At 58.1% G+C, this 21745-nt stretch overlaps 1 protein-coding gene across 1 annotated transcript in view; it reads right to left on the minus strand.

The window, feature by feature from the left end:
• Nucleotides 1-20762, minus strand: part of ESPL1 (extra spindle pole bodies like 1, separase) — a 41450-nt gene extending 20688 nt beyond the window's left edge. Inside the window, exons 1-16 of the mRNA XM_071418870.1 lie at nt 20720-20762; nt 20065-20223; nt 18017-19081; nt 16493-16636; nt 15971-16091; nt 15013-15149; nt 13938-14215; nt 12992-13312; nt 11968-12127; nt 10886-11009; nt 9696-10453; nt 7349-7483; nt 5794-5913; nt 4134-4479; nt 2182-2313; nt 659-815 (exon numbers count right to left, since the gene is read on the minus strand). Coding sequence (XP_071274971.1) covers nt 659-815; nt 2182-2313; nt 4134-4479; nt 5794-5913; nt 7349-7483; nt 9696-10453; nt 10886-11009; nt 11968-12127; nt 12992-13312; nt 13938-14215; nt 15013-15149; nt 15971-16091; nt 16493-16636; nt 18017-19081; nt 20065-20184 — 4118 coding nt within the window. The 5' untranslated portion in view covers nt 20185-20223; nt 20720-20762. The remainder of the gene's footprint in view (nt 1-658; nt 816-2181; nt 2314-4133; nt 4480-5793; nt 5914-7348; nt 7484-9695; nt 10454-10885; nt 11010-11967; nt 12128-12991; nt 13313-13937; nt 14216-15012; nt 15150-15970; nt 16092-16492; nt 16637-18016; nt 19082-20064; nt 20224-20719) is intronic.
• Nucleotides 20763-21745: the final 983 nt, after the last annotated feature.

A 21745-nucleotide genomic window follows, 5' to 3' on the forward strand; every position in this document is an offset into this window, starting at 1 on the left:
CAGTGACCCCAGTCCCATTCCCAGTGACCGCAATCCCATTCCCAAGGACCCCAATCCCATATTCCCAGTGACCCCAGTCCCATTCCCATTGACCCCAATGACCTCAATCCCATTCCCAATGACCCCAATGACCCCAATCCCATTCCCAATGACCCCAATGACCCCAATCCCACATTCCCAGTGCCCCCAGTCCCACACTGACCGTCGGGCCGCCTGCAGGTGTCCGGCCATGCTCAGCCCCTCAATCCCAATCCCGTTCCCAGTGCCCCCAGTGACCCCAATCCCACATTCCCAATGACCCCAATCCCGTTCCCAGTGACCCCAATCCTGTTCCCAGTGACCCCAATGACCCCAATCCCATTCCCAATGACCCCAATCCATTCCCAATGACCCCAATGACCCCAATCCCATATTCCCAGTGCCCCCAGTCCCACACTGACCTGTGGGTCGCCTGCAGGTGTCCGGCCATGCTCAGCCCTTCACTTTGTACAGCACCTCAATCCCATTCCCAGTGACCCCAATGTTCCCAATCCCGTTCCCAGTGACCCCAATCCCATTCCCAATGACCCCAGTGACCCCAATCCCATTCCCAGTGACCCCAATCCCATTCCCAGTGACCCCAGTCCCACACTCCCAGTGCCCCCAGTCCCACACTGACCGTCGGGCCGCCTGCAGGTGTCCGGCCATGCTCAGCCCCTCGCTGCAGAAGGCCCTGGCCCTGGCCTGCACCTCGCACTGGCCCAGCAGCGTCGCCAGGCGCTGGCAGCAGCCCAGGGCGTCCCCCAGCACCTGCCACTTGTGCACCAGCGCCGGGCCTGGGGACAGCGGGGTGGCACTGGGGACACTGGGACAGCCCCGCCCTGGGGAGGGGCCCCGGGGACACGGAGCCACTCCCAGGGGACACGGAGCCATTCCCAGGGACACGGAGCCACTCCCAGGGACACGGAGCCACTCCCCAGGGGACACGGAGCCATTCCCAGGGACACGGAGCCACTCCCAGGGGACACGGAGCCATTCCCAGGGACACAGAGCCACTCCCAGGGGACACGGAGCCACCCCCGGGGGACACGGAGCCATTCCCAGGGGACATGGAGCCATTCCCAGGGGACACGGAGCATTCCCAGGGGATATGGAGATCCTGGACCTTCCCATGGAGCTCAGCCCATTCCAAGAGATCCCAACCCTTCCTGAGGGACCCCAAGCCATCCCAGAGGCTTCCAGAATCTCCCAGGGACCCCAAACCCATCCCATCCCACCCCAGGGACCCCAATCCCATCTCTGGGACCCCAAACCCACCCCAGGGACCCCAAACCCATCCCATCCCACCTCATGGACCCCAATCCCATCTCTGGGACCCCAAACCCACCCCAGGGACCCCAAACCCATCCCATCCCACCTCATGGACCCCAATCCCATCTCTGGGACCCCAGTCCCACCCCAGGGACCCCAATGCCACCCTAGGGACCCCAATCCCATCCCACCCCACTCCAGTGACCCTGATCCCACCCCAGGGACCCCAATCCCATCCAATCCCACCCCAGGGACCCCCACCCCACTACAATGATCCCAATCCTGTCCCAGAGACCCCGATCCCTCCCCAGTGACCCCAATCCCATTCCAGTGACCCCAATGCCACCCCAGGGACCCCAATGCCACCCAGGGTCCCCCACCCCACCCCAGGGACCCCAATCCCATTCCAGGGACCCCGATCCCACCCCAGTGACCCCAATGCCATTCCTATGACCCCAATGCCATTCCCGTGACCCCAATCCCACCCCAGTGACCCCAATGCCCCCCAGGGCCCCCAATGCCACCCAGGGCCCCCCACCCCACCCAAGTGACCCCAATCCCACCCCAGTGACCCCAATCCCACCCCAGTGACCCCAATCCCACCCCAGTGACCCCAATGCCATTCCTGTGACCCCAATGCCATTCCTATGACCCCAATGCCATTCCCGTGACCCCGATCCCACCCCAGTGACCCCAATGCCCCCCAGGGCCCCCAATGCCACCCAGGGCCCCCAATGCCACCCATGACCCCAGTCCCACCCCAGTGACCCCAATGCCCCCCAGCCCACCCCAGTGACCCCAATGCCCCCCAGGGCCCCAAATGCCCCCCAGGGTCCCCCACCCCACCCCAGTGCCCCCAGTGCCCCCGGCCCAGCCCAGCCCAGCACTGACCGCAGTCGGGGCCGGGCTCCTCGGGCGCGCGGCTGCGGGCGCTGCCCAGGACCTCGCTGCCCATCAGGGACACCAGGACGCTCCTCAGCAGCTTCTGCGCCTCCAGCAGGGCCACCTTGGGGCTGCTCCAGCCTGGAATTCCATGGGATCAGCACGGGGGGGGGTCCCCAGCCCTTCATCAGCCTCCTCCTCCTCCTCTTCCTCACAGCAGAGCTTCCCCGAATCCCAACTCGCCCTTCCTCTTCCTCTTCCTCCTCAGCCCAAATCCACTCTTCCTTCTCCTCTCTAAACTCCTTCTCCTTCTTCCTCACCCCAAACTCTCTCTCTTCCTCTTCCTCAAGACTGCTCTGTGTTTCTCTCCATCCCTAAATTCCCTTCCTCTTCCTCCTCATCCCTAAACTCCCTCTCCTCTTCCTCATCCTAAACTCTCTCCCTCTTCCTCCTCATCCTAAAACTCTCCCCTTCCTCTTCATCATCCCAAACTCCCTCCTCATCCCTGAACTCCCTCCCTCTTCCTCATCCCAAATTCTCTTCCTCTTCCCCCTCCTCCTCCCAAATCCCCCCTTCCTCCTCCTCCTCACCCCAAAACCCCTCCCTCCTTTTTCTCCTCCTCATCCCAAACCCCTCCCTCAGCTCTGTCCATCCCAAATTCCCTCCTCATCCCAAAACTCGTCCCTCTCCCTCTTCTTCATCCCTAAACTCCCTCCCCTCTTCCTCATCCTAAACTCTCTCCCTCTTCCTCCTCACTCCAAAACCCCTCCCTCCTTTTTCTCCTCCTCATCCCAAACCCCTCCCTCCTCTTCCTCATCCCAAACTCCTCCCCTTTTCCTCCTCCTCACCCCAAAACTCTGTCCCTCTTCCTCCTCACCCCAAACCCCTCTCTCCCTCTGTCCACCCCAAATTCCCTCCTCATCCCAAACTCTCCTCCTCTTCCTCCTCATCCCAAACTCCTTCCCTCTTCCTCCTCCTCATCCCAAACTCTCTTCCTCTTCCTCCTCATCCCAAAACCCCTTCCCTCTTCCTCCTCCTCACCCCACTCTCTCCTTCTTCCTCCTCATCCCAAACCTTTTCCCTCTTCCTCCTCATCCCAAACCTTTTCCCTCTTCCTCCTCACCCCAAAACCCTCTCCCCTCTGTCCATCCCAAATTCCCTCCTCACCCCAAAACTCTTTCCCTCTTCCTCCTCACCCCAAACTCCTTCCTTCTTCCTCCTCCTCATCCCTGAACTCCCTCCCTCTTCCTCCTCATCCCAAAACTTTCCCTCTTCCTCCTCACCCCAAAACTCCCTCCCTCTTCCTCATCATCCCAAACCTTTTCCCTCTTCCTCCTCATCCCAAACTCCTTCCCTCTTCCTCCTCCTCACCCCAAAACTCTTTCCCTCTTTCTCCCCACCCCAAACCCCTCTCTCCCTCTGTCCATCCCAAATTCCCTCCTCATCCCAAACTCTCCTCCTTCTCTTCATCCCAAACTCCCTCCCTCTTCCTCCTCACCCCACTCTCTCCTTCTTCCTCCTCACCCCACTCTCTCCTTCTTCCTCCTCACCCCAAAACTCTGTCCCTCTTCCTCCTCCTCTTCCCAAAACTCTCTCTCCCTCTGTCCATCCCAAATTCCCTCCCTCACCCCAAAACTCTCCCTCTTCCTCATCATCCCAAACCTTTTCCCTCTTCCTCCTCCTCATCCCTGAACTCCCTCCCTCCTCCTCCTCATCCCAAAACTCTTTCCCTGTTTCTCCCCACCCCAAACCCCTCTCTCCCTCTGTCCATCCCAAATTCCCTCCTGATCCCAAACTCCTCCATCCTCTCCCTCCTCATCCCAAACCCCTCCATCCTCTCCTTCCTCACCCCAAACCCCTCCATCCTCTCCCTCCCCACCCCAGACCCCTCCATCCTCTCCCTCCCCACCCCAACCCCTCTGTCCCTGTGTCCCCATCCCAGGTTTTCCCCTTTTCCCCACCCTGCTGCCGGATCAGCTCCCGGAGCGGCGCCTCCAGGTGCGCCGGGGGCAGCTCCAGGAACGTGGCCACCACCTGCAGGGCCTGGGCCTGGGCCAGGAACCAGCCCCGGGTGGCCCTCTGGGCCTGGGGCTCCCTCAGGGCCTGCAGCAGCAGGGGAACGCCCTGATCCGCCTGGAGAAACGGGGGAAAACGGGGAAAAATGGGGGAAAATGGGGAAAAAATGGGATTTGGGATGATGGAGGGTGATCCCATCCCCATCCCACCCATCCCAGTCCTCTTAATCCATGCCAATCCCATTCCCCCACCCCAGTCCCCTTCCAGAAGCAGGGCCACGCCCTGATCCGCCTGGAAAAACGGGGAAAAATGGGGGAAAATGGGGGAAAATGGGGAAAAAATGGGGAAAAATGGGGAAAAATGGGGGAAAATGGGGAAAAATGGGGGAAAATGGGGGAAAATGGGGGGAAATGGGGGGAAATGGGGAAAAATGGGGAAAAATGGGGGAAAATGGGGGAAAATGGGGGAAAATGGGGGAAAATGGGATTTGGGATCATGGCGAGTGATCCCATCCCCATCCCACCCATCCCAGTCCTCTTAATCCATGCCAATCCCATTCCCCCATCCCAGTCCCCTTCCAGCAGCAGGGCCACGCCCTGATCCGCCTGGAAAAACGGGGAAAAATGGGGGAAAATGGGGGAAAATGGGGAAAAAATGGGGAAAAATGGGGGAAAATGGGGGAAAATGGGGGAAAATGGGGGAAAATGGGGAAAAATGGGGAAAAATGGGGAAAAATGGGGAAAAATGGGGAAAAATGGGGAAAAATGGGATTAGGGATCGCGGCGGGTGATCCCATCACAATCCCACCCATCCCAGTCCTCTTAATCCATGCCAATCCCATTCCCCCATCCCAGTCCCCTTCCAGCAGCAGGACCATGCCTTGATCTGCCTGGAAAAACGGGGGAAAAATGGGGAAAATGGGATTTGGGATGATGGAGGGTGATCCCATCACAATCCCATCATCCCAGTCCTTTTATCACATTCCTCCATCCCAGTCCCCTTCCAGCAGCAGGACCATGCCTTGATCTGCCTGGAAAATGGGAAAAAATGGGGGAAAAAATGGGGAAAAAAAGGGGGAAAAAAGGGGAAAAAAGTGGGAAAAAATGGGGAAAAATGGGGAAAGAATGGGGAAAGAATGGGGAAAGAATGGGGAAAGAATGGGAAAAAAAGGGGAAAAAAAGGGGGAAAAAAGGGGGAAAAAAGGGGAAAAAAAAGGGGAAAAAAAAGGGGAAAAAAAGGGGAAAAAAAGGGGAAAAATGGGGAAAAAATGGGGAAACATGGGGAAAGAATGAGGAAAGAATGGGAAAAAAAGGGGGAAAAAAGGGGGAAAAAAGGGGGAAAAAAGGGGGAAAAAAAGGGGAAAAAAAGGGGAAAAAAGGGGAAAAAAAGCGGGAAAAAAGGGGAAAAAAGGGGAAAAAAAGGGATTTGGGATCACAGGGGGTGATCCCATCCCAATCCCACCCAATCCTGGTCCTTTTATCCCATCCCAATTCCCTTCCAGCAGCAGGACCACGCCCTGCCCTACCAGGATTTGGGATCACCCAATCCCCCACCCCAAAACTGCCAATATTTTGGGTTTTTTTTAGGAGAATCCCCATTCTTTGCCTTTTTCTGGAGGCAGCAGAGGTGGCTGCGCAGCAGGAGCCGGGAATGGCGCAGGAGCAGCCGGGAATCCTCGGAGCCCTCGTCCTCCCCCAGGCACAATTCCAGCTCCTCCAGGAAAACCTGGGAATGCCACGCCTGGATCGGCACCAGCACCCCCTAACCCCATCCTGGGGGGGATTTTCCCGGGATTTTTGGGATTTCCCCAGGATTTTCCCCAGGATTTTTGGGTTTTCCCCAGGATTTTTGGGATTTCCCCAGGATTTTCCCGGGATTTTTGGGATTTCCCCAGGATTTTTGGGATTTCCCCAGGATTTTCCCCAGGATTTTTGGGTTTTCCCCAGGATTTTTGGACACCCAAGGTGTCCCAAACCCAACAGGCGTCCTGGGATTTTTGGGATTCCCGCACTTTCCTGAGTATCCCAAACCCTCCCCCCTAAGGACTGATTTTCTCAGGATTTTGGGAATTTCTCCCATCCCAAGGGTTATTCCCATATTTCCCTGGGCTTGGAAGGACATTCCCAAATAATTTCCCTGTGTTTGGGAGGACATTCCAGATTTCCCAGATTTACGTGGGCCTGGGAGGGACATTCCAAATTTCCCTGGATTTGGGCAGGACATTCCTAGGATTTGAGCAGGACATTCCCAGGTTTCCCAGGATTCCCTGGTTTCCCAGGGTTTGGGCAGGACATTCCCAGGTTTCCCAGGTTTCCCTGGATTTCCCAGAATTCGGGCAGGACATTCCCCTTTTTCCCAGTCCATCCCCGTTTTCCCCAGGCCATTCCCATTTTCCCCAGTCCATTCCCATTTTCCCCAGTCCATTCCCATTTTCCCCAGTCCATTCCCGTTTTCCCCAGGCCATTCCCGTTTTCCCCAGTCCATTCCCGTTTTTCCCAGGCCATTCCCAGTTTTCCCCAGGCCATTCCCTGGATTTCCCAGGCCATTCCCTGGATTTCCCAGTCCATTCCCATTTCCCCAGGCCATTCCCTGGATTTCCCAGTCCATTCCCATTTTTCCCAGGCCATTCCCAGGCCATTCCCATTTTTCCCAGGCCATTCCCTGGATTTCCCAGTCCATTCCCAGGCCATTCCCAGTCCATTCCCAGTTTCCCCAGTCCATTCCCAGGCCATTCCCTGGATTTCCCAGTCCATTCCCATTTCCCCATTCCATTCCCAGGATTTCCCAGGCCATTCCCAGTCCATTCCCTGGATTTCCCAGGCCATTCCCAGTCCATTCCCAGTTTCCCCAGTCCATTCCCATTTCCCCAGTCCATTCCCTGGATTTCCCAGTCCATTCCCAGGCCATTCCCTGGATTTCCCAGTCCATTCCCAGGACATTCCCATTTTCCCAGACCATTCCCAGGCCATTCCCTGGATTTCCCAGGCCATTCCCATTTCCCCAGGCCATTCCCAGGCCATTCCCATTCCATTCCCAGTTTCCCCAGTCCATTCCCATTCCATTCCCTGGATTTCCCAGACCATTCCCAGGCCATTCCTTGGATTTCCCAGGCCATTCCCAGTCCATTCCCATTCCATTCCCAGGATTTCCCTGGCAGTACCTGGGCCTGCCCGGGGCTCTGCAGCTGCAGGAGGACGCGGCTGATCTGGCTCAGGGCTTCGGCCGCCCCCAGGGCGTCCCCGAGCCTCCGGCAGAGCGAGAGCAGCAGCAGGAAACTCTCCAGGGCCTGGAGGGGCTGGGGACGGGAAACCCTCGGGTGAACCCCAAAAAACGCGGGTGAACCCCAAAAACCGCGGGTGAACCCCAAAAACCGCGGGTGAACCCCAAAAACCGCGGGTGAACCCCAAAAACCGCGGGTGAACCCCAAAAACCGCGGCCACGACCTCGCCCTGCCCTTCCTCAGCCCAGGGTCTGCCCCCTTCCTCCTCCTCATCCCAAATCCGCCCTTTCTCCTCCTCATTCCTTCGTCTCCTCTTCGTCCCAAATTCCCTCCCTCTTCCTCTTCACCCCAAACTCTCTCCTTCCTCATCTCCAAGCTTCCTCCCACCTCGCCCTCCTCTTCATCGCGAAATTCCCTCCCTCCTCTTCCTCATCCCAAACTCTTTCTCTCTTCCTCTTCATCATCCCAAACTCCCTCTTCATCCCAAATTCCCTCCCTCCTCATCCCAAACTCTCTCCTTCCTCCTCTTCATCACTAAATTCCCTCCCTCCTCTTCCTCATCCCAAAACTCTCTCCTTCCTCCTCTTCCACATCTCCAAACTCTTTCCCTCTTCCTCCTCATCCCAAACTCCCTCCCCTCCTCTTTCCCCCCAACTCCCTCCCTCTTCACCCCAAACTCTTCTTGCCTTCCTCCTCCTCATCCCAAACTCTCTCCCTCTTCATCTTCATCCCAAATTTCCTGTCCTCCTCTTCATCACCCCCAAAACTCTCCCTCCTCTTCATCATCCCAAACTCTCCCTTCATCCCAAAACCCCTTCCTCCTCTTCATCCCAAATTCCCTCCCTTTTCTTCCTCATCATCCCAAGTTCCCTCCCTCTTCATCCCAAACTCTTTCCCATCCTCCTCTTCATCCTCCCAAACTTTTCTCCTCTTCCTCCTCATCCCAAACTCTCTCCTTCCTCCTCTTCATCACTAAATTCCCTCCCTCCTCTTCCTCATCCCAAAGCTCTCTCCTTCCTCCTCTTCCACATCTCCAAACTCTTTCCCTCTTCCTCTTCATCCCAAACTCTCTCCTCTTCCTCCTCATCCCAAAATCCCTCCCTCCTCTTCATCCCAAACTCTCTCCTCTTCCTCTTCATCCCAAATTCCCTCCCTCTTCTTCCTCCTCTCCATCCTAAATCCCCTCCCTCTTCTTCCTCCTCTCCATCCCAAATTTTCCTCTTCATCTCAAACTCTGCCTTCCTCTTCATCCTCCCAAACCTTTCCCCTCTCCCTCCTCATCCCAAACTCCCTCCCCTCCTCTTTCCCCCCAATTCCCTCCCTCTTCATCCCAAACCCTTCTCCTTCCTCCTCTTCATCCCAAACTCTCTCCCTCTTCGTCTTCATCCCAAATTTCCTGTCCTCCTCTTCATCATCCCAAACTCTCTCTTCATCCCAAAATCCCTTCCTCCTCATCATCCCAAATTCCCTCCCTTTTCCTCCTCATCATCCCAAATTCCCTCCCTCTTCATCCTCCCAAACTTTTCTCCTCTTCCTCCTCATCCCAAAGCTCTCTCCTTCCTCCCCTTCATCACTAAATTCCCTCCCTCCTCTTCCTCATCCCAAAGCTCTCTCCTTCCTCCTCTTCCACATCTCCAAACTCTTTCCCTCGTCCTCTTCATCCCAGAACTCTCTTCTTCCTCCTCTTCATCCCAAATCCTCTTCATCTCAAACTCTGCCTTCCTCTTCATCCTCCCAAACCTTTCCCCTCTTCCTCCTCATCCCAAACTCCCTCCCCTCCTCTTTCCCCCCAATTCCCTCCCTCCTCATCCCAAACTCTTCCTGCTTTCCTCCTCCTCATCCCAAAACTCTCTCCTTCGTCCTCTTCACCCCAAATTCTCTCCCTCTTCATCTTCATCCCAAATTTCCTGTCCTCCTCTTCATCACCCCAAAACTCTCCCTCCTCTTCATCATCCCAAACTCCCTCTTCATCCCAAAATCCCTTCCTCCTCATCCCCAAAACCCCTTCCTCTTCATCATCCCAAATTCCCTTCCTCTTCATCCCAAACTCTTTCCCATCCTCCTCTTCATCCTCCCAAACTTTACTCCTCTTCCCCCTCATCCCAAAGCTCTCTCCTTCCTCCTCTCCCACATCTCCAAACTCTTTCCCTCGTCCTCTCCATCCCAAATTCCCTCCCTCTTCTTCCTCCTCCTCATCCCAAACTCTTCCTGCCTTCCTCCTCCTCATCCCAAACTCTCTCCTTCCTCCTCCTCCTCCTCCTCCTCCCGCCCTGCCACAGGGGCTCACCCTGTCCTGGAGCCGGTAGAGCGCGGCCAGGACCCGCAGGGAGCTCAGGGTCTGCTCGGGGCTGCGCACGGAGGGGACTCCGGCACCTTCCAGAAGCTTCTTCCACAGGGAAAAGGCTTCGTCCAAGGGCTTGGACAGAGCTGGGGGATCAGGGGGGATCCACCCCAAAACACCAAAGCTGTTCCCAAACTGGGATAATCCTGGGGGAGTCATTCCCACCCCGCCGGGGGCTTGTGCTTCCCACAAAACCTCGTTAGTGGTGCTGGAAGGGCTCTTCCCAATCCACCAGGGTTCCAAAAATCCCTTCCCAATCCACCAGGATCCCAAACAATCCCTTCCCAATCCATCAGGATCCCAAACAATCCCTTCCCAATCCACCAGGATCCCAAAAATCCCTTCCCAATCCACCAGGGTTCCAAAAATCCCATCCCAATCCACCAGGGTTCCAAAAATCCCATCCCAATCCACCAGGATCCCAAAAATCCCTTCCCAATCCACCAGGATCCCAAAAACCCATTCCCAACCTTCCAGGATCCCTAAAAATCCCTTCCCAATCCACCAGGATCCCAAAAAACCCCTTCCCAATCCACCAGGATCCCAAAAATCCCTTCCCAATCCACCTGGATCCCAAAAACCCCTTCCCAATCCACCTGGATCCAAAAAACCCCTTCCCAATCCATCAGGGTTCCAAAAATCCCTTCCCAACCTGCCAGGATCCCAAAAACCCCTTCCCAATCCACCAGGATCCCATAAAATCCCTTCCCACCCATCCAGGGTCTTCACCCATCCCACAAAACCCCTTCCCTCATCCCAAAAATCCCCTTCCCACCCCTCCAGGACCCTCTTTCATCCCAAAACCCCTTCCCAACCTGCCAGGATCCCATAAAAGCTCGTCCCAACCCTCCAGGATCCTCATCCATCCCACAAAACCTCTTCCCTCATTCCAAAAATCCCTTTCCAACCTTCCAGGATCCCATAAAAGCTCTTCCCACCCATCCAGAATCCTCATCCATCCCAAAAATCCCTTCCCACCCATCCAAGGTCTTCATCCATCCCACAAAACCTCTTCCCTCATCCCAAAACCCCTTTCCCAACCTTCCAGGATCCTCAAAAAAATCCCTTCCCAACCTGCCAGGATCCCATAAAAGCTCTTCCCACCCCTCCATTCCCCCCATTCCCCCCGGCCTCACCGCGGTCGGAGCTGAGGCTGCACCGGATCCCATCGGGCGCCCCCGGCCGCTGCCCCTCGGGCTCCTCCTGATCCCAGCCCGGCCCCGGAGCCCGGCCCCGCCCGCGCCGCTCCCGGGCCACGCTCTGGGAAAGGACAGGGAATGCCAGGAACCCCAAAAATCCTGGGAACATCACACCCAGGGAATGCCAGGAACCCCAAAATCCCAGGAAAATCGCACCCAGGATTCGCCAAAATCCCAAAAATCCTGGGAAAATTGTACCCAGGGAATGCCAGGAACCCCAAAAATCCCGGGAAAATAGAACCCAGGGAACGCCAAAATCCCAAAAATCCCGGGAAAATCGCACCCAGGATTCGCCAAAATCCCAAAAATCCTGAAAAAAATCGCACCCAGGATTCACCAAATCCCAAAAATCCCAGGAAAATCGCACCCAGGGAACGCCAAAATCCCAAAAATCCTGGGAAAATCGCACCCAGGGAATGCCAGGATTCGCCAAAATCCCAAAAATCCTGGGAAAATCGCACCCTGGGAACTCCAGGATTTGCGAAAATCCCAGGAAAATTGCACCCAGGGAACCCCAGGATTCCCCAAAATCCTGATAAGGGATTGGGAACCCCAGGATTCCCCAAAATCCTGAGGAGGGATTGGGAACTCCAGGATTCCCCAAAATCCCAAAAATCCCGGGAAAATCGCATCCAGGGAACCCCAGGATTCCCCAAAATCCTGATAAGGGATTGGGAACTCCAGGATTCCCCAAAATCCCAAAAAACCCAGGAAAATCGCACCCAGGGAACTCCAGGAATCTCCAAAATCCCGAGGAGGGATTGGGAATTCCAGGAATCCCCAAAATCCCAAAAATCCCAGGAAAATCGCACCCTGGGAACTCCAGGAATCCCCAAAATCCCAGGAAAATCATCCCCGGGATGGGTTTGGGGCACCCAGGAAACTCCAGAATTTCCCAAAATCCCAGGAAAAAAAATCCCCCTGGGAAATCTGGGTGTCCCAAAATCCTAAAAATCCTGGGAAGGGTTTGGGATGTGCAGGGAAGTCCAGGATTTTCTCCAAATCCCAGGAAAATTCACCTTTTCCAGGAGGGCCTCGAGGGTGCAGATGTGGAGCCAGAGCAGGGCCTGGGCGCGTTCATCCAGGAGCTGATCCCGGATTTGGGAATTGCAGATTTGGGAATCCCGGGACAACGACTCCAGCAGCCTCAGGGACTCCTGGATGGCGTCCAGGGCCGAGCTGTGGGAACAGGGATTCCCAAAATCCCAGGAATCGACCCCAAAATCGTGGGAACAGCTCCCAGAATGGCAGGAATGGGACAGGGGGATTGGGATGGAGGATTTGGGATAAGGGGAATGGGGTGAGAGATTGGATGGAGGAATGGGATCGGGACTGGGATCAGGATCGGGACTGGGATGGAAAACCAGGATGGAGAAATGGGATCAAGACTGGGATCAGGATCAGGACTGGGATCAGGATCAGGACTGGGATGGAGGAATGGGATCAGGACTGGGATGGAGGAATGGGATTGGGGCTGATGAGGGACTGGGATGAGGAGTGGGATCAGCACTGGGATGGAAAACCAGGGTGGAGAAATGGGATCAGGACTGGGATCACGATCAGGACTGGGATGGAGGATTGGGATCACGACGAGGACTGGGATCAGGGTTAGGATGAAGGATTGGGATCAGGATCAGAGTTTGGGATCAGGACTGGGATGGAGGATTGGGATCAGGACCAGGATTGGGATCAGGATCAGGATCAGGGTTGGGATCAGGATCAGGATCAGAGTTTGGGATCAGGGTTGGGATCAGCACCCACCAGTCCGTGTGGGCGCTGAAGCTGTGGCTGCACAGGGGCTGGGTTGGGATCAGGATCAGGGTTGGGATCAGGACCAGGATTGGGATCAGGATCAGGATCAGGGTTGGGATCAGGACCAGGATTAGGGTCAGGATCAGGATCAGGGTTGGGATCAGCACCCACCAGTCCGTGTGGGCGCTGAAGCTGTGGCTGCACAGGGGCTAGGTTGGGATCAGGACCAGGGTTGGGATCAGGACCAGGATTGGGATCAGGATCAGGATCAGGGTTGGGATCAGCACCCACCAGTCCGTGTGGGCGCTGAAGCTGTGGCTGCACAGGACCTGTCCCAGCTCCAGCAGCGCCACCGCCCTGGGCAGGCTCCGTTCGGGGTCCAGCGTTCCCGGGGGGTCCCGTTTGGGGTCCGGCGCTCCCGGGGGGTGCCAGGCGCCCTCGGGGTCCCAGAGCCCCAGCAGGTCGCACAGGACGTTGTAGCGCTCGGGCCCCGTGGGGCCCCGCAGGGATTTGTAGGCCTGGAGCTCGGCCAGCAGCAGCAGCAGCAGGGTGTCCCCACACAGGGGCTGGCGGTGGCACCGGGACTGGGACTCCAGGGCGTCCCGCAGGGTCCTGGCAATGGGATCACGGGAGCAAACAGTGGGGTTGGCATGGGGCGATGGCAGGGGAGGCAGCTCCAACCCATCCCAGGGGGCTCCTGATTGCCCCCTCCCAATCCCATCCCTCCTACTCCATTCTCCCATCCCATCCCATCCCTCTTAGCCCATCCCAATCCCGTTCCCCCATCCCAGCCCATCCCAATCCCAATCCCCCCACTCCATTCTCCCCATCCCAATCCCCCCTTCCCGCTCCCTCATTCCAATCCCCCATCCCATTCCCTGATCCCAAACCCCGATCCCAAATCCCCAAACTTCAAACCCAAATCCCCATTCCCTGATCCTATACCCCCATTCCCTCATCCCCAATTCCCCGATCCCAAATCCCCAAACTTCAAACTCAAATCCCCAAACTTCAAGCCCAAATCCCCATTCCCTGATCCCCAACTCCCCGATCCCAAACCCCTAATTCCTCATCCCAAACCCCCAATTCCCCGATCCCAAATCCCCAAACTTCAAACCCAAACCCCCAATTCCCTGATCCCAAACCCAGATCCCAAATCCCCATTCCCTGATCCCATACCCTCATTCCCTGATCCCCCACCCCAATCCCCAATCCCCAATCCCTGATCCCAAATCACCTCAGCCTCAGCTCCTCCGCTCCCTGCTTGGCCGCCTCCGTCTTGATCCTGGCCCAGAGCGCCACCAGCTCGGCCACCAGGGAGCCGGGGTGGCCCGGGCTGGGCTGGGAACGTGTCCCCAATCCCCAGGGATGTGTCCCCAGTCCCCAGGGATGTGTCCCCAAGGCCCGGGGATGTGTCCCCAGGGCCAGCAGCCACTGTGCCAGCGTGTCCAGCGCCCGCTCTGGGCGCCCCCGGCAGCGCCAGCTCTCCACCTGCAGCCGGAAGCACCTGTGGAGCTGCCAGAGAGGGGGGGGTGCTGGGGTCCTTAGGGGTCCCAGTGTGCCCAGGGATCCCAGTGTGCCCAGGGATCCCAGTATCCCCAGTGTGCCAGTGATCCCAGTATCCCCAGTGTGCCAGGGGTCCCAGTATCCCCAGTGTGCCAGGGGTCCCAGTATCCCCAGTGATCCCAGTATCCCCAGTGATCCCAGTATCCCCAGTGTGCTCAGGGATCCCAGTGTGCCCAGGGATCCCAGTATCCCCAGTGATCCCAGTATCCCCAGTGTGCCAGTGATCCCAGTATCCCCAGTGTGCCCAGGGGTCCCAGTATCCCCAGTGATCCCAGTGTGCCCAGGGGTCCCAGTGTGCCCAGGGGTCCCAGTGTGCCCAGTCCTCCCAGTACCCTCCAGTGACCCCATTCCCCATCCCAGTATCCCCAGTGATCCCAGTGTGCCCAGTGCTCCCAGTGCCCCCAGTACCCATCCCAGTGCCCATCCCAGTGCTCCCAGTGCCCCATCCCAGTGCTCCCAATGCCCCCAGTACCCTCTATCCCAGTGCTCCCAGTGCCCATCCCACTGCTCCCAGTGCCCATCCCAGTACCCATCCCAGTGCTCCCAGTGCCCATCCCACTGCTCCCAGTGCCCATCCCAGTGCTCCCAGTGCTCCCAGTGCCCATCCCACTGCTCCCAGTGCCCATCCCAGTGCCCATCCCAGTGCTCCCAGTGCCCATCCCAGTGCCCATCCCAGTGCCCCATCCCAGTACCCTCCATCCCAGTGCCCCCAGTGCCCATCCCAGTGCTCCCAGTGCCCCCAGTACCCGCTCTGGGGTGACTCCAGCCCAGCTGTAGCCCTGCTCAGCCAGCACTGCCCGGCACAGGGGCTCGCACACGGCTCCGGCTGCTTCCGGAAGGTTCCGGCTCTGCAGGGCCTGGCCCAGGCGGGAGGTGACCACAGCTGTGCCCAGAGGGGACAAAGTGACCAACGGGACAGGGAGGGGACACTGCAGTGACCACTCCTTGTGAGGAACTGACCCCAACCCCCCCGGACACGGGGTGACCCCGTGGACAGCAGGGATGGGGACACAGAGCCCCCATGGTGGCACTGACCACTGGGGACACAGAGCCCTGGGGTGGCACTGACCACTGGGGACACAGGGGATGGGGACACAGAGCCCCCATGGTGGCACTGACCACTGGGGACACAGGGGGTGGCACTGACCACTGGGGATGGGGACACAGAGCCCCCATGGTGGCACTGACCACTGGGGACGGGGACACAAAGCCCTGGGGTGGCACTGACCACTGGGGACACAGGGGATGGGGACACACACAGGAGGTGGCACTGACCACTGGGGACACAGAGCCCCCATGGTGGCACTGACCACTGGGGACACAGGGCCCTGGGGTGGCACTGACCACTGGGGATGGGGACACACACAGGAGGTGGCACTGACCACTGGGGATGGGGACACAGAGCCCCCATGGTGGCACTGACCACTGGGGATGGGGACACAGAGCCCCCATGGTGGCACTGACCACTGGGGACGGGGACACAGAGCCCTGGGGTGGCACTGACCACTGGGGACACAGGGGATGGGGACACAGGAGGTGGCACTGACCATTGGGAACACAGGGGGTGGCACTGACCACTGGGGACACAGAGGGTGGCACTGACCATTGGGAACACAGGGAATGGGGACAGGAGGTGGCACTGACCACTGGGGACACACACAGGAGGTGGCACTGACCACTGGGGACACAGGGGGTGGCACTGACCGGTGACATCCAGGAATTTGCCCCTCTCGGCCTCGGGCAGCCCCTGCAGCCCCTGCAGCATCCAGGTGACGCTCTGGACACAGCTCGTGGTCACCTGGGACAGCTCCGGCCACTCCGAGGGCTGTGGGGACACCGCGGGTCAGCCGGGGCCCCAGAGCCACAGGGGACACTGCAGGACCCTCAACCCCAAATTCCAACCCCACATCCCATGGGAGAAGCTTCCAGAACCCCCTCAGGGCATCTCAACCCCAAATTCCAACCCCAAATCCCACGGGAGAAGCTTCCAGAACCCCCTCAGGACCCCTCAATCCCCAAATTCCAGCCCCACATCCCACGGGAGAAGCTTCCAGAACCCTCTCAGGGCATCTCAACCCCAAATTCCAGCCCCACATCCCATGGGAGAAGCTTCCAGAACCCTCTCAGGGCATCTCAATCCCAAATTCCAACCCCACATCCCATGGGAGAAGCTTCCAGAACCCTCTCAGGGCATCTCAACCCCAAAATTCCAGCCCCAAATCCCACGGGAGAGGCTCCAAGCCCTGCAGGGATCCGGATCCGTGCCTGGGAGCGCTGGAATATTTCGTGGATGGCGTTGGAGAAGAGCTGGAGGCCTTGGAACAGCAGCTGCTTCACCATCACCTGCTCCCGGGTGGAGTCAGCAGGGACCTGGGAACGGCAACAACGGGATTTGGGAATGGGGAAATGGGATTTGGGAATGGGGAAAATGGGATTTGGGAATGAGGTGATGGAGCTGAGAATGGGGTCAGGGAATGGGACTGGGAAAATGAGATTTGGGGAATGCTGGGGTAGAGCTGAGAATGGGGAAAGTGGGATTTGGGAATGGGGAAATGGGATTTGGGAATGCTGGGAAGGACCTGGGAATGGGGAAAATGGGATTTGGGAATGGGAAAATGGGATTTGGGAATGCTGGGAAGGAGCTGGGAATGGGGAAAATGGGATTTGGGAATGGGGAAATGGGATTTGGGAATGCTGGGAAGGAGCTGGGAACGGGGAAAATGGGATTTGGGAATGGGGAAATGGGATTTGGGAATGCTGGGAAGGAGCTGGGAATGGGGAAAATGAGATTTGGGAATGGGGAAATGGGATTTGGGAATGCTGGGAAGGAGCTGGGAATGGGGAAAATGGGATTTGGGAATGCTGGGATGGACAAGGGAATGGGAAAATGGGATTTGGGAATGCTGGGAAGGAGCTGGGAATGAGGAAAATGGGATTTGGGAATGAGGGGGTAGAGCTGGGCATAGGGAATGGAGCTGGGAATGGGAAAAATGGGATTTGGGAATGCTGGGAGGGACCTGGGAATGGGGAAAATGGGATTTGAGAATGGGAAAAATGGGATTTGGGAATGCTGGGAGGGACCTGGGAATGGGGAAAATGGGATTTGAGAATGGGAAAAATGGGATTTGGGAATGGCGGGGTGGAGCTGGGAATGGGGTCAGGGAATGGAGCTGGGAATGGGGAAAATGGGATTTGGGGGTCCAGGAGCTTTAGGAGCTTCTGCTGAAGGTGAGGATGGACCTAGGAAGGGCAGGGAAAAAGGAAAAGTGGGATTTGGGGTCCAGGAAAAAGGAAAAGTGGGATTTGGGGTCCAGGAAAAGGGAAAAGTGGGATTTGGGGTCCAGGAAAAAGGAAAAGTGGGATTTGGGGTCCAGGAAAAAAGGAAAAGTGGGATTTGGGGTCCAGGAAAAGGGAAAAGTGGGATTTGGGGTCCAGGAAAAAAGGAAAAGTGGGATTTGGGGTCCAGGAAAAGGGAAAAGTGGGATTTGGGGTCCAGGAAAAAAGGAAAAGTGGGATTTGGGGTCCAGGGAAAGGGAAAAGTGGGATTTGGGGTCCAGGAAGGGCAGGGAAGGGGAAAATCAGGAGGAAGGGGCTCAGGAGCTCCAGGAGCTGCTGCTGGCATGGAGGAAAGTGGGACTTGGGACTCCCCAAGCTCCAGGAGCTGCTGGCAGGGCTGGGAGCAGCACGGGGTGACCCCGAGGGATCCATCCTGGAGCTCCTCTTCCTCCTCTTCCTCCTCCTCCTCCTCACCTGGGCCAGCAGCCGCCGCAGCGCCCGCCCGTGGGCCTGGCAGAAGCCGCAGATGCCGGGGAGCTCCCGGAGGCCGAGGGGCAGCTCCCGGCTCCTCCTGAGCGCCTCCCCGAGCTGCGCCAGCACGAACTGGGAGCTCTCCAGCAGCGCCCGCAGGACCCTTCCGGAACATTCCGCCGCCAGCGCCGCTCCCGCCCGCCTCAGGGCCGGCCCCGCGGCGCCCGCGGCCTTGGCCAGCAGAGCCCGGCTGAGCTGGATGCCGGCTTCCAGCAGCTCCAGAGGGGCTGCCAGGGAACTCCCAGCTGCCCCCAGGAAGGTTCTGGAATCTTCCAGGGCCTCCAGAGCGTCGCGGGGCCGCCGGGCTTTGCAGAGGTGGCGGCAGCGCTCCAGGGTGAGCTCCAGGAAGCACAGGGAATGCTGGAGGCCCGGAGGCCGTGGGGATTCATCCCTCAGAGCGTCCAGCAGCAACTCCTGGAGCTGTTTGGCCACGAAGAGCGGGCACGGAGCCCTCTGAGCCTCGTAGAGAGCGGCGGCGGCCGCGGCGTGCTGGGCGGTCTGCGAGGTGAAGAAGGGCGGCTGGAAGGATTCCCGAGGCGAGGATTCCGGCTGATCCCGCGATTCCAGCAGCAGCAGGAAGCGCAGGGCGCGGATCCTGGCCGTCAGCACCGCCCTGCCCTCCTCCCGTGGCCGTTCTGGCCCGGCCAGAGCGGCTGCAGCTTTCCAGAGCACCCCGAAAGCTCCGGAGGTGACGGCGGCCCAGTCGCTGCCACCACCGCCGCGCCGCAGCCGCGCCCGCAGCAGCTCGGCCACGCTCCAGGCGCTCGGTCCCGCCCACGGCGCGGCGTTCCGGAGCACGTGGAACAGGATCTTCTCCAGGTACAGCGCCGGGGGCTCGGGCTGCAGGCTCAGGTAGAGCTGGGCGGCCTCCAGGGCCAGCGCCAGCAGCTGGGAGCCCTGGGCCGGGCGCCCGCCGGGCCGGGCCAGCTCGGCCGCGCAGGAGCGCAGGGCGCGGTCACAGGCACGGACACGGCGGGACAGAGGGGCCGAGGGGGCCCGGAGGCTTTCCTGGGGGAAAGAGGGGATTGGGTCAGGGGAGAGACACCTGAGATGCATTTCCTGGGGGAAAGAGGGGATTGGGGTCAGGGCAGAGACCCTGGAGAGGCATTTCCTGGGAAAATGGGGATTTGGGTCAGGGCAGAGACCCTCAGGGGCATTTCATGGGAAAAGAGGGGATTGGGGTCAGGGCAGAGACCCTTGAGATGCATTTCCTGGGAAAAGAGGGATTGGGGTCAGAGCAGAGCCCCTGGAGAGGCATTTCCTGGGAAAAGAGGGGTTGGGGTCAGGGCAGAGACCCTCAGGGGCATTTCATGGGTGAAAGAGGGGATTGGGGTCAGAGCAGAGACCCCTAAGATGCATTTCCTGGGGGAAAAGAGGGGATTGGGGTCAGGGCAGAGACCCTTGAGATGCATTTCCTGGGAAAAGAGGGGATTGGGTCAGGGCAGAGACCCTCAGGGGCATTTCATGGGAAAAGAGGGGATTGGGGTCAGGGCAGAGACCCTTGAGATGCCTTTCCTGGGAAAAGGGGGATTGGGGTCAGAGTAGGGGTCATTTCCTAGGAAAAAAGTGATTTGGGGTCAAGACAGAGCCATTTCCTGGGGGAAAAAGGGATTTGGGGTCAGAGCAGAGACTCTCAGGGGTTGTTTCTGGGGAAAAGAGGGGTTTGGGGTCAGAGCAGAGCCCCTTGAGGGGCATTTCCTGGGAAAAGAAGGATTTGGGGTCAGGACAGAGCCCCTCAGGGGCATTGAAGGAGGCAGAAGCAGCTCCAGTGGGATCCAGAGGCTTTCCTGGGTAAAGGAGTCAGACCCCAGCCCAGAATTCCCCACAGATCTCCCCAGAAGGATCCCAAGGTTGCTGTGAGGAAAAGAGGGACCAGATCGCAGACCCCACCAGACCCCGAGGTTTTCCCGAGGAAAAGAGGGATCAGAGCCCCAGATCCCGAGGTTTTCCTGAAGAAAGGAGGGATCCGAGCCCAGCCCTCCCCTGCTCACCCTGATCTTCTCCAGGCGCTCCTCGATGCCAGCCCAGCCGTCCGTGCTTCCATCCTTTCCGTCTTTCCCATCATTTTCATCCTTTCCGTCTTTCCCATCATTTTCATCCTTCCCGGCCATCCCGGGGGCTTCTCCTGAGGGGCTTCTTGTGATGTGGGGCTGGGGGAGGCAAGGGGAGGTGTGGGACCCCCAGAACTCCCAAACCCCCCAGATCCCCAAACCTGCAGAGCCCCCCCAGCCCCACCTCTTTGCCCCCTCAGTGCCCCAGAGCGCCCCCAGCCCCAATTCCTGACACCCCAGGGACCCCCAGCCCCATCCTTTCCCCCCCCCCAAGCCCCCAGCCCCACTCCCCAGCCCCCTTAAGAGATCAGATCCCCCCCAGCCAAGTCTCGCAGCCCCCGGCCCCACTTTCTGACACCCCCAGCCCCATTTCCACCCCCATAGAGGCCCGGACCCCCCCACTCCCTCAGGCCTCCCGCGGCCTCCACCCCCCCTCTCCTCACCCGCAGCTCTGCCTCTGCCTCTGCCTCTCCCTCTCCTCGCCGGGCCCCTCCGGCCCTCCCCAACTCCCTGAGGGGGTCTCAGCCCCCCAAATTCCCCTCCGGGACCCCCAAATTGCTCCAAAATCCCCCCCCCGGGCCGCCCCCCCGCTCACGCTGCGCTGCTGCTCCGCCGCCTTCCGCCTGTTCAAACCTCGGTCGCAGCCAATCAGCGCGCGGCACCGCCCCTCCGGCGTCCAATCAGCGCGCCGGCCCGCGCGCGGGGCAGCACGGGAGTCGTAGTCCGCGCTCGGCCACGCGCGCTTTTGTGCGCATGCGCGGGGCGCTGTTAGGTATGGGGGGGCGTCAGCGCTGCGGGGACCCCCGGGATTTGGGGGACGCAGCCCCCAGCCTCTGTCACCCTCAAACCCCCACATCGCCCCTCAGCCTCTGTCATGCCCTGAAAGGACCCGAAAAAAAACCCCAGAAATTCCCTAAAAAAGCCCCTAATTTTCAAAGTGCCCTAAAACCCCCACCAAAACCTAAAAATAGCCTCAGAATATCCTTAAAACACACTAAAAATACTCTAGCTATAAAACCAACCCTGAAATGCCCCTAAAAATCCCCAAAAGACCTTTAAAATTCCCTATAAGTACCCTAAATAGTCCTAAAAGAGCTCTAAATGTACCTGAGGTGTAACCCTAAGCCTAACCCTAGGCAGTGGATGCAGCCGAGGGCTGCATTGGAATTATTTTCAATATTGTCCCGTATCATTATTGGGCGAGCTGTATCATCACTGCTGTTAAAAACACCAATCGCTTGTTTTCAACGTTTTAAAAGTTTAATAGTAATTAAATGGTTATAAAAATAGTATTACAATTAGAGTAATGATAATTTGGGCAAGTTGAATTAGGACAATGTGAGACAATAAAGACAAAGAGTTATGGTACCTTTTTCTGGGCAGCACAAGCCCAAAAAAGGACCCCTGTTAACAAAGGATTAACCCTTAAAAACAACAGCCTGTTGCACATTCATGCACTTCATACATGATGCATAAATTCCATTCAAATACAGGATTCTGTCTGGTCATCATCAACTTCTTCCTCCGAATCCTAACAGCGCCTTCGAGGCGGGAAAAAGTTCATTTCTTCTGATAAGAGAGCAATAAATTCTTTTTCTCTGAAAGATTCAGGTGTCCTGTG

Source organism: Agelaius tricolor, unplaced genomic scaffold, assembly GCF_023055355.1.
Source record: "Agelaius tricolor isolate 1412-34295 unplaced genomic scaffold, bAgeTri1.0.p SCAF_96, whole genome shotgun sequence".
Classification (NCBI taxonomy): Eukaryota; Metazoa; Chordata; class Aves; order Passeriformes; family Icteridae; genus Agelaius; species Agelaius tricolor.